At 37.1% G+C, this 12,302-nt stretch overlaps 1 protein-coding gene across 8 annotated transcripts in view; it reads right to left on the reverse strand.

The window, feature by feature from the left end:
* Window positions 1-12,302, reverse strand: part of ANKRD12 (ankyrin repeat domain 12) — a 209,358-nt gene that overhangs the window by 134,122 nt on the left and 62,934 nt on the right. For all 8 annotated transcript variants that reach the window (XM_069099659.1, XM_069099654.1, XM_069099653.1 and 5 more), the window contains one exon: window positions 1,180-1,327. In XM_069099659.1, the coding sequence (XP_068955760.1) occupies window positions 1,180-1,243 (64 nt within the window). In that variant the 5' untranslated portion in view covers window positions 1,244-1,327. The remainder of the gene's footprint in view (window positions 1-1,179; window positions 1,328-12,302) is intronic.

The following is a 12,302-nucleotide window of genomic DNA, read 5'->3' on the forward strand; positions in this document are numbered from 1 at the left end:
CCCCCCCCGGTGAAACGCACACCGCGCTCCGAGCTGCATTCAATCAGAGCTGCAGCGGTGAGCGCGTCATCCTGTTCTTCCCCAGTGATTTGCTTATTGAATAAAGGTACATTTTTTTGTTCACATTTACCTGTTTATTAAAATTGCTGTCCATGTTCATTAAAATAAGCCCTCCCCTGAAAATAAGCCCTCTGGTGTTTTTCTGTCCAAAAACTTAATAAGACAGTGTCTTATTATCGGGGAAACACGGTAGTTAGTCTTTCACAATATAACTACTATGGAAATGTTTTACATAACTACACATGTACAACTTTTATTGAATTGCTTGTCTTCCCAGTGGGGGTAGGTGAGGAGGGAAGAAGGGAGAGAATCTGGAACTCAAAGTTTTAAAAACAAATGTTAAAAAATTGTTGTTACATGCAACCAGGAAGTAAGATGTATAGGCCATGGGGTATAGAAATCCATCTTGCCCTACAAGAAAGTAAATGGGAACGGGGAAAGGGGAGGGATGGAAGGGGATATCAGAGAGGGCAGACTGGGAGAAGGGACAATCAGTATGCTTGCCATGTTGGGGTGGGGGCAGGAGAGAGATGGGGAGAAAAATTTAAACTCAAAATCTTGTGGAAATGAATGTTGAAAACTAAAAATAAATAAATCAGTTCTGGAGAAAAAAAATATACCAGCGGGTTCTGAACAACTATTTCTCAAAGCAAGACTTCAGAAAACATTAAATTCTTTCATCAGTCTACTATCTCAATAAACTGTGAGACCAAGAAAAATATACATATATACAACATACATACTACATACACACACACACACACACACACACACACACACATATATATATATATAAATAGACATTATATTCTAGGAAGGTAAGTAAAGAATTATTTGAAATACACATAAATTTCTGGGAAATACTGTATGTAGTTTTGAATGGAACCCTATCTAGATGATAAAAAAAAATAGCATCACTTCAGCCAGAAACAACCAATTTGGCACTATGAAATAACAATATCTGCATCACTTTTCTATGAAATGAACAGAGCATTTTATTGGCAATATATGATTACAGAAAAGGGGTGGGGAGAAAAGAGTTATGGGTTGAAGAAAGAATCATTAAGACAGTGACTGAGATTGCTTTATCAGAAAAGAAAATTTCAAAAAATATTCTACCTGTGTCTGAATCTCGATCTTCATTTCTTGACGGACTAATGGTAAATGGAAGTTTACGCTTCATAGATGACTTTTCTTTCACCTCTTTCCCCACATCATTCCTATCAACTTTTGGAGTTCTGCTGTAGGATGAAATCTTTTCTTTACTCTATTAGGAGAAAAAAACATAAATGTGAACAATGTTATGTAAGTGCAAGCACAAGGATAATTTTTGAAAGGCAATAAAATAAGGAGTAAAATAGCTCAAATAAAGAAGTATAAGGTTTGAGGAAAATTAAGACTCAATCAATAATTCTTGTATAGAATTACATAGGCATTGAAATATATCAGGCACATTCCTGTATCTCCAATATTCAATCAATATTGTTGGGGGAGGGGTGAGTGGAGGAGAATAAGCACAAACATTGGAAACTGGTACATATTGATATAAGTTTCAACAATCCCCAGACTTAAATAAAGGAAATAAAGATACAACTCCAAACTAGTGCTTAGTGCACAGTTTGTAATAAGGCAAAACTATCAAGAGAAGTGACCAAGAATCCTAAGTCAAGGTTCACTGCCATGTAGTCAGTTAAGGAGCTGTTAGAAAACTTCAAGGCAGAGTGCTATCATTGAAGAACTGTTGGATTTGGAGTCAGGAAACAAGGGTTTGAATTTTGTCATTGCTATGTAATTCTGTAAGCCTCAGTTTCCTCATCTGTAAAATGAGAATAATAGTCTCACAGGGTTTTTAAGGAATCAAATGAGATAATTTACACATAGTTCTATGTAAAGCACTTAGTACAGTACCTGGCACATAGTAGGCACTATATAAATGCTAGTTATTATTATAAAACTTTAACGGAATAATACTTGTAGTATTTGTCTCACAGTAATGTTTCTGAGGAAAATACTTAAACATACTGAAAGCTTTATGAAAATGGGAACTACATACTTTGGATCCAGCTGTAAGAGTTTCCAAACCCATTGAGCTACTATGGAGTAGGGACAGGCAGTACCCTCTACTTAAAAGGATAGCTGGATGTTGAAGTGCCCTATTCAAAGTAATGAAAATGATTGTGCCACAAAATCCGCTAATATCCACGTGTTGAACTGTGATAAAGCTAGGGCTATCTATTTTGTAATGGAGAATAATCCTGCCAGGATTCCTGGGTGTTGGGTTAGAGCACCAATTCTCAGAGGACGATTGTTGATAATCAATTATGCAAATTATTCACATAATAGATTACCGGGCACAAGTTCTATAGTAGACCACATTAAAGTAATCTATAAGTAAACCTTAACAGGTTATCTTATAAGAGGAATAAGCAACATTTTAGTACTTGTTGGGGATAGCTGATTTTGACCATTTCATCTACTATACTGCTACCTGATTATAAAATCCCAGGTTTAAAAGGGACAATGAATGAATGAATGAAAAAATATTTATATTTGGGTACTTACTAGGTGTCAAACATTGTACTAAGCCCTGGGTATACAAATGCAAAAGTAAAGAAAGTCCCCTACACTCTAACGGGGTAGGAGACAACACATCTAGGGAAGTAGAAGCCAGTGAAAGCATTTTGGTCATGAAAGTAACAGGGATAGTAAGCAGAAATTATCTGATCATGGTTCTAGAACTAGAGAGATGGAGAGAGCAATAAATGCACTGCTGATGGAATTGTGAACTGGTCTAACCATACTGGAAAGTAATTTGGAACTGCGCCCCCCAAAAGCTATTAAATTGTACATACCTTTTGACCCAGCAAAACTGTTTCTAGGTCTATTCCTCAAAGATATCAAAGAGGAAAAGGTACCATGTATATAAATAGATCTATAGATGCCTTTTTTGTGGTAGCAAAGAACTGGAAAGTGAAGGGCTGTCTATCAATATGAATGTGATGGAGTGCTTGTACCATAAGAAACGATGAAAAGGATAGTTTCAGAAAAACCTGAGTGAACTGATATAAAGCGAAGTGAGTAGAGCCAGAAGAACAATGTGTACAGTAACAGAACTACTGTAAATATAATAAATTCTGAAAGACTTGGTAACTCTGATTAATATAATGACCAAAAATTCCAAAGGACTCATGAAATATGCTCTCCACATCCAGAAATAGAACTGATGGATTCAGAGTGCAGACTAAAGCATATTTTATTCTATTTTTTTTCCTTGGGACATGGCTAATGTGGAAATTTGTTTCACAGATCTATAAATATTTGTAATGGTTTTTAGTTTTCTTGGTTGTTTTTTTTTAATGACTGGGGAAACTGGAGGGGAGGAGAGAGAAGTTGGAATGGAAGATAAAACAAAATTGAATTAGAAAACCCCAACGTAGTCAGCAAGTAGCAATATCCAGTCTTTTCCTTAAGTTCTCAAAAAAGAGACAATTCATTACTTTCCAAGGCAGCCTACTTTGTTTTTGTATGTCTCTAAGTCTTTTATTTCATTAAGACAAGATTTGCTTTTATAATTTCTACCCATTGTAAACAGTTCTGCTCTTTGGGACCAAGCTAAACAAGTACATAAACCCTCTTCCGAGTAAGGGTCAATCAAACACTTAAAAATATTTATTATGGGGGGGGGGGGAGGCGCAAAGCCGAGATGGCAGAGTAAAAGCAGGAACTTGTCTGAGCTCCTGCTCGAACCACCTCCAATACCTGTAAAAAAAAAAAAATGACAAATTTTTTAGAGCTAAAGAACTCACAAAGTGACAGACAGAAAAAAATCTCCTACTGAATGTAGCCTGGCAAGCTGACAGGAAGGGTCTATAGCACCAGACTGGGAGCCAAGAGCAGTCCTGTGTGAGCTGCAGGGCCCAGACCTGGGTTAGTGCCAAGTGGTGGCACAGACCAGCTGGAGCAGACCTCAGGCGACTGAATCGACAGCAGTTGTGGCAGTTTCCAGACTTCTCAACCCATAAATGCAAAGAGAAAGTTAAAGGTCAGTGACAAACTCTGTTTGAACTGGGAGACAGAAGAGCAAGGTCTGGCCCCTGTCCCCAGGGCAAGAGGTGGAGGTAGCACAGCAGCATGGCTGGCTCCGGAGCTCCTGGCCTGCATATCATAGGGGTATCAAGCGACCATTCGGGTTCTGGGTTGCAGTCTTGGGTGGTGGTCCTGGGGTGTGTGGCTAGTGTGCCAGAGCTTGTGGAGGCCGTAGAGAGGGCTCCCTCCTCATAGCTCTGGCAACTGTGAATGCCCCAGTGATTTGGAACATAGCTCTCCACTCTGGAAGCAAAGTTCTGCTGTGGCAAAGAGCTCAAAACTCAAGTAATTGGCTGCCAATATGAGCAAGCAGAGGAAGCACAATGAGACCACAGAAACCCTTTTTAGGAACAAAAAGGATCAAAATATAGAACCAGAAGAAGACAACGAAGTCAAAACTCTTTCATCAAAAGCTTCCAAGAAAAATATGAGTTGCTTACAGGACATGGAGGAGCTCAAGAAGGATTTTGAAAATCAAGTAAAAGAAGTGGGGGAAAAATTGGGAAGAGAAATGACAATGATGCAAGAAATCATAAAATCATAAAGAAAGAAAATCATAAATCATAAAAGACCATGAAATCATAAAGAACCAGTCAATAGCCTGCTAAAGGAGACCCAAAAAAATACTGAAGAAAATAACACCTTAAAAAACAGACTAACTCAAATGGCAAAAGAGGCCCAAAAAGCCAATGAGAAGAATACCTTAAAAAGTCGAATTAGAGAGATGGAAAAGGAATTTCAAAAACTCACTAAAGAGAATAATTCCTTCAAAATTAGACTGGAACAAATGGAAGCTAATGACTTTATGAGAAATCAAGACATTATAGAACAGATCCAACCAAATGAAAACATAGAAGGCAATGTGAAATATCTCACTGGAAAAACCACTGACCTGGAAAATAGGTCGAGGAGAGATCATTTAAAAATTATTGGTCTACCTGAAAGCCATGATAAAAAAAAGGGTCTAGAAATCATCCTTCAAGGAATTCTCAAGGAAAATTGCCCTGATATTCTAGAACCAGAGGGCAAAATAGAAATTGAAAGGATATAGTGATCCCCTCTTGAAAAAGATCCCCAAAAGAAAACTCCCAGGAATATTATAACCAAATTCCAGAGTTCCCAGGCCAAGGAGAAAATATTACAAGCTATCAGAAGGAAACAATTTTAGTATTGTGGAAACACAATCGGGATAACACAAGATCTAGTAGCTTCTACTTTAAGGGATTGAAAGGCTTGGAATAGGATATTCTGAAGGTCAAAGGAGCTAGGATTAAAACCAAGAATCACCTACCCAGCAAAACTGAGTATAATGTTTCAAGGGAAAATATACATATTCAATGAAATAGAGGATTTTCAAGTATTCTTGATGAAAAGACCAGAGCTGAAGAGAAAAATCTGACTTTCAAATACAAGAAGCAATAGAAGCATGAGAAGGTAAACAGGAAAAAGAAATCAGGAGGAATTTATTAAAGTTGAACTATTTATATTCCTACATGGAAAAATGATAATTGTAACTTATGACTTTTCTCAGTATGAAGAGAGCTGAAGTGAATATATATGTGTATATATGTATATATAGGAGGTTGTATTTATGCATAAATACATATGTGAGTGTGTGTATATGTGTATACATGTATACATAGACAGAGGGCACAGGATGAGTTGAATAGGAAGGGATGATATCTAAAAAATAAAATTAAGAGGTGAGAGAGGAATATAATGAGAGGAGAAAGGAGAGATAGAATACAGTAAATTATCTCATATAAAAGAGGCAAGAGAAAATTGTTACTATGGAGGGGAAGAGCAGGAAAGTGAAAAGGAATGGGTCAACCTTACTCTCACTGAATTTGGCTCAAGGAGGGAATAACATACATACTCAATTGGGTATCTTACCCTATAGGAAAGTAGGGGGGAAGGGGATAAGATAGAAGGGAAGGAAGATTGGGGGAGAGGGTAGTTAGCAGCAAGTACTTTTGAAAAGCAACAGGGTCAAAGTAGAAAATAAAATAAGTGGGGGGCGGGATAGGATGGAGGGAAATATAGCTAGTCTTTCACAATATAACTACTATGGAAACATTTAGCATAACTACACATGTATAATTTATATTGAAATGCTTGTCATCCCAGTGGGAGGTGGGTGAGGAGGGAAGAAGGGAAAGAATCTGGAAATCAAAGTTTTAAAAACAAATGTAAAAAAAAAAAGATATTTATAATGTCTTTTCTTGTCTACATGAGTTCCCATGCAGATTTGACAATGAAATAAAATTGAAGGTTATGTATGCAAATAACTGGTTAAGAAAAGAATAGTAGGAAAAACTATGGATTTAGTTGTATTTTTGCTCTAAAGAAAAATATTTGTGTTCCAAAGAAGGCTATCATGTAAGAATAAATCTCTGAATGAATAGTATTGGTTTGCAATGAAAATAGAGTAAATTACCTATATAAGCACCTAAACAATACCTCAAATAAAGGTATTTTCTATGAGAAATACAATAACATAAAAAAATAAAACTAGTTCCTTACTATAGTGCAAATTTACTATAGTATAGTATAGTACACAGAACTATATAATACTATAGATAACAGATATGGCTGTAGTAAGGTGGTGAGTCATAGTATGTTATTATCTCTGACGATCTGAAATTGAAGATCACCCAAAGGACAATGGTTAGGTGCAATAGTGGCCATGAGCAGGTTTCAGCATTATAAACATCAAATTCACCTAGGGAGTCCAAAACTCCCAAGTACAGCTGAACCAGATTAAATTGCAATTTGGAAATGTTTAAAAATATAAAAATACAATACAATATGGATAATGTTCATTTGTGGATTTTCTAAGTTACTATGTGTGCCAGGAGGGATTGGATGCTATTTGAATTTAGACACCACCAATATGAAGGATGCTGTCAAAGAAATTTATAAGTGAAAAAGATAGGATACATGAAGAAGTAGGGATATTCATGAGAAAGTGAGAGCCATCCCCCAAAGAGCCCTCCTGGAATGAATTTATGGGATTATATTAACAAAGTCATAAATTATTAGCAGGCACAGATAGGTTGGAATATGGATTGATGGAGGTTATACACACATTGATGAGAACATAGAACTATATAAATTTGATTAGGAATAGATAAACTAAAACATTTATACGCTATTGCTATAAATCTAAGCCAGTTTTACACAATTATAGGATCTCAGAGGTGGGAGGGTTAATAAAGGCAATCTAGTACATCAGACTGAGAACTCCTTAAGGGCAAGAACAAGCTTTTGCCTCTTTTTTTTATCCCCAGTGCTTAACACAGTGCTTGGCACTTAATAAATGTTTACTGACTAGTCCAATCCAAATAAAAATATCCTCTACAACATGCTGTAATGGGAATGGGAATTTGAAGATCTTCCCTGCACCTTAACAGACCTAGGGGGTAATTTGAAAACCTTCCTGCTTTGAAAGTAAACTCTGCCTCCTAATAGACTGAATGTAATCACATGGAGCTAGTGATGGAGGGACTTTGCTGAAGGGTGCAGCAGAGCCCTCAGGAAGCTTCCCTGCTATGAAGATAAACTCTATCCCCTAATAGGCTGAATATAGTGACATGGAGCCTGTGGTGGGAGAAATTTGCTGAAGGGAAGCAGAGCCCACAAGAAGCTGGGAGTTAGAGCTAGCAGGAAGGTAGGAGAGAGAGGAACGCAGGCAAGGAGAGAGGTTTGTGAGTAAATGTTGATCTTGTATTGGTTTATGGGAAGGCTAAAGGCTGCTGTGGCTCTCAGTGTTACTATGGCTTCTGAATATCTTTGGTACTATGATGCAATTGGCTTACTGGTTTTGGGATTGGGTTTTCTGGTGTCTAAATAAATGTTTCAGTTCTGTATTCTACCTGGAGAGTTTGGTGCATTTTGTGATCTATCATCATAGTATTCATTGTGATCATGGGCACTATAAATATTGCATTGGCGCTACACATGCTCAATAAGGCATCATGCAGCTTGAAGCACTGACTGGATTTCTTCTTTTCTGTATTTTATTGAATCTCATACTTGAATAGGACCCCAATGATACTCAGTTCAATCTGTAACTGAATAAAAATCTCTTCTGCAATATATCTAGGATCCAGACTTTGTATGAAGTTTTCTAGTGAGAGAAACCCTCAAATTCTCTAGAAATCCAAAAGATCTAAACTATTCTCCTGAGTTCTGGTCTGACATCATTAACTCTCAATTTGCCATCAATCAATAAGTATTAATTATTTACTAAGTTCCAGGTCATGTGCTAAGTTCTGGGGGCACAAAGAAAGGGAAAAACTACTTGCTCTCAAGGAGCTTGCATTCCAATGGGAGAGACAGAATGTATATAAACAGGTTTAAATGTATATAAATAAGATACAAAATAGATGGAATAGATTTTTTTTCCTTTAAAGGGGAAATTTCTGGAAGCTAGCAAAACCAAGAAAGGTTTCCTGCAAAAGATAGAGTTTGAACTTGCAGGTACATCAAACTCAACATATGCAAAATAAAATTCACAATTCCCACTATACCCACACCTAGTCCAAACCTCTCTCCATTAACAAGGCCACTGCCCTGGTTCATATCCTCCTCATCTCCTTTCTTGATTGTTACAATAGCCCTTTATTTGTTCTCCCTCTTTCCACTCTTTCCCTGCTCCAATTCATTCTTCACACTGCTAAAAAGGGAATCTTCCTAAAGCACAGGTCTGACTATATTATTCTGTTAAAGAATTTTAGTGAATCCCTACTGTGTCTATGGTAAAATACCAACACAGCAGCTTGGCATTTAAAGGCTTTCATAATCTGGGTCTAGCTACCTTTCTAGATTTATTTCATATTACTTCTCTTCATACTCTCTGTGTTTCAACAAAATTGACCTACTTACTGTTGCCCCAATTTGGCAACTTCCATCTTCCTGGGCTTAATGATCATCTCTATGCAAATGACTCCCAAAGCTATATAGTTCCTCTCCTGAGCTCTAGTTATGTATCTCCAATTACCTATTGGATATTTCAAACTAGAAACCATATACATCTCAAATTCAACATGTTCAAAATTGAATTCAATAAGTTTCTCAAAATCCAGGCTCCTTCTAAACCCCCTTCTTTCTGTTTAGAGTACCATTATCCTTCTGTCAACCAGGTCCATAACCTTGGCATCATTCTTGACTCCTCATTCTCTTCCTTCTTACACTAATGTTTTCTCTACCTATTTCTGAAGATTTTTAATATGAAAAGTCTATCCAAAGCAAATTTTACTGTCTGGTTCTTATTAACAAATTTAAACAGTTGATGATAAGTTTTTATAATCAAATCATTGATTTGTTTATATTTACTACAGTGAAATCTTTCTTTAAAATATTTAATTATTGGGGCGGCCAGGTAGCACAGAGAGTAAGAGCACTGGCCCCAGTGTCAGGATGACCTCGGGATCGAATCAGGGCTCAGATACTTAGCACCACACCTAGAAATAACTGGCCGTGTAACCTTGAGCAAGTTACTTAACTCCAATTGCTTAAAAAAAAAATTTAATTATCAGCCATAACCTCTTAATTCCAGAAAAAGGACAAACTATTGAGGAAAAAAGGTAGTTCAGTTTAGGTTGGTGTTTTGCCTGAGGGGTGATATCTATTTGCAGTATGAAGGGTAAAGCAGAAAGATATTTTTATTTTGGCACTGCACTGTAATATAAGTGGGGTGAGAAATGGAAAAGGGAGTTAAATTAGAAAAGAGAACTTTCTAATTCCTACTGTAATAAGTATTTAATATGGTTTGTTCTTACTGAAGAATGCTAAACTCTTCAACATCATATTTAATATATTTAATATTTAAATATACTTAGTATATTTAAATATTAAATAATATTACTTAAATAATGTTTAAACATAAACATGGGAAGAAAGTTACATTCTAGGACCAAATAAAAATAATTATAAGATTATATATGAATTTGGATTATTCACATTACTGAAAGGCAGCCTATCTATGGCTCTTTTTTTCCTCTTACAATTTAACTTCTGACCTCCTCACTCAACTCTCTCTCCTATGTTACCAATGAACTATTACTAAATCCAATACCCTTTTTTCTAGTCCTAATCTTTCTTGACTTCTCTGCAGTGTTCTCCCCTACCTGTGTCTTTATGACACTGACCTTCTCCATCTTCCTCCTGTCTGGTTGCTCCTTCTGAAGAGCCTTTGCTGGATCATCATTCCTGTCCCATCTCTAACTGTAAATATAACTCAAGGTCCTGTCATGGGCCCTTTTCTTTTGTCTTTTCTCTTTGTTTCATGGGCTTGCCTGATATAAATAATTTGAGGTTCACTGAGTTTTCAGGAAAGCTTGAATACCTTTTTTTTATTTTTGGAGGACAATTGGGATTAAGTGACTTGCCCAAAGTCATACGGCTAGTAAGCATCTCAAGTATCTGAGGCTGGATTTGAACTCAGGTCCTCCTGACTCCAGGGCTGGTGCTCTATTCACTGCGATGCCTAGCTGCCCCTTTGAAAACTTTTTACACATTCATGTGAGACACACTTAGTTGGAGGAGTGCCCTTAAAAGAGTCTTCCTATACAGTTTCCTCATAGGTTCAATTATTATCTCTATGCAGATGACATTTAGATCAATATATCTACCCTGGTCACTCATGAGCTCCAATCTCATGTCACCAACTACCAAGTGGACTTTTTATTTTTTTGCTTTTTGGAGGGGGGACTGCAGGGAAATTGGGGTTAAGTGACTTTCCCTAGGTCACACAGCTAGCAAGTGTTAAGTGTCTGAGGCTGGATTTAAATGCAGGTCCTCCTGACTCCAGGGCCAGTGCTCTATTCACTGCGCTACCTAGTCGCCCACCAATTGGACTTTTATACCTTGATAGTAACTGAAACAATTAATCCATCAATAAGCATTTATTAAATCAATAATGCACCTGGCATTGTAATAGAAACTGAAGCTACAAAGACAAAAGTAAACAATATTCATCCTCAAGGAGGTTACTTAAGAAGGAAGGAAATAAGCATTTATTAAATACCTACTATGTGCTAGGCAGTGTGTTAAGTGTTTTACAATTATAATCTCATTTGATCCTCAAAACAATCCTGGGAGGTTGGTGCTATTATTATCTCTGTTTTACAGATGAAGAAACTGAGGCACACTAGGGTTAAATGACTTGCCCATGGCAATACAGCTAATAAATGTTTGAGGTTAGAACTCAGGCCTTCCTGACCCCAGGTCTAGTCTCTATCCACTGTACATATTTATAGCCATGTTTATATGTTATAGCTGCAAATATTTATATTCCCTCTATGTTTATATAGAGGGAGATAACACACATACACGGGCATATAAAATAGGCTGTGATTTTGGGGGGGGGGGGAAGAAAAGCGCTAGCAGCTAAAAGGTATCAGGAAATATATCATGTAGAAGGGGACAATTGGACTGGGTCTTGAAAGAAACCAAGGATACTAAGAGAGAAGGGAGCACATTCCAGGCATGAGAGACAGTCAGTGCACAGGCAGATAGGAAATGGAACACTGTAGATAAGGACCTGTAAGAGGGCCAACTGCACCTAACCCTGGAGTGAGTGAAGAGAAATAACCCTTGGTAAACTTGAAAAGGTAGGCTGGGGTTAGGCTGCACAGGGTTTTAAGAATCAAATGTTAGAGTTATTTTATTTGATCCCAGAAATAATAGAAAACTACTGCAATTAATTGAGAAGGGAAGTGACATGTTCAAGCCTGTGTTTAGGAAAATCACTTTGGCAGCTGTGTGAAGAATGGATCACAGTGGAGCAAAGACTGAGATAGAGAGGCCACTGAGAAGGTAGGTTGTGTGAAAAAAAAGAAGGGAACACAGCCCAGAAATATTATAGAGATACAGAGGTTCAGAAAAGGGTGAGGGAGAAAGATAATAAATGTGATTTTAGATATGTTAGTTTGAAATGCCTATGGGACACCTAGTTTTAAATATTTAATAGGCAGTTGGAGATGTATAACTAAAGCTCAGGAGAGAGATCCAGGGGTGGGGGTGCGTGTGTAATTTGGGAGGTAAGGTATCTACATAAAGATGATACATAAATCTATGGAAGTTAATGAAGTCACAGAGAGAGAATATAGAGAGATAAGAGGCATGGCCCAGGACACAGCTTTGGGTTATGC

This window comes from Petaurus breviceps, unplaced genomic scaffold, assembly GCF_028583685.1.
Source record: "Petaurus breviceps papuanus isolate PSGF00001 unplaced genomic scaffold, PetGlider_PUasm1.0 38, whole genome shotgun sequence".
Taxonomy (NCBI): domain Eukaryota; kingdom Metazoa; phylum Chordata; class Mammalia; order Diprotodontia; family Petauridae; genus Petaurus; species Petaurus breviceps.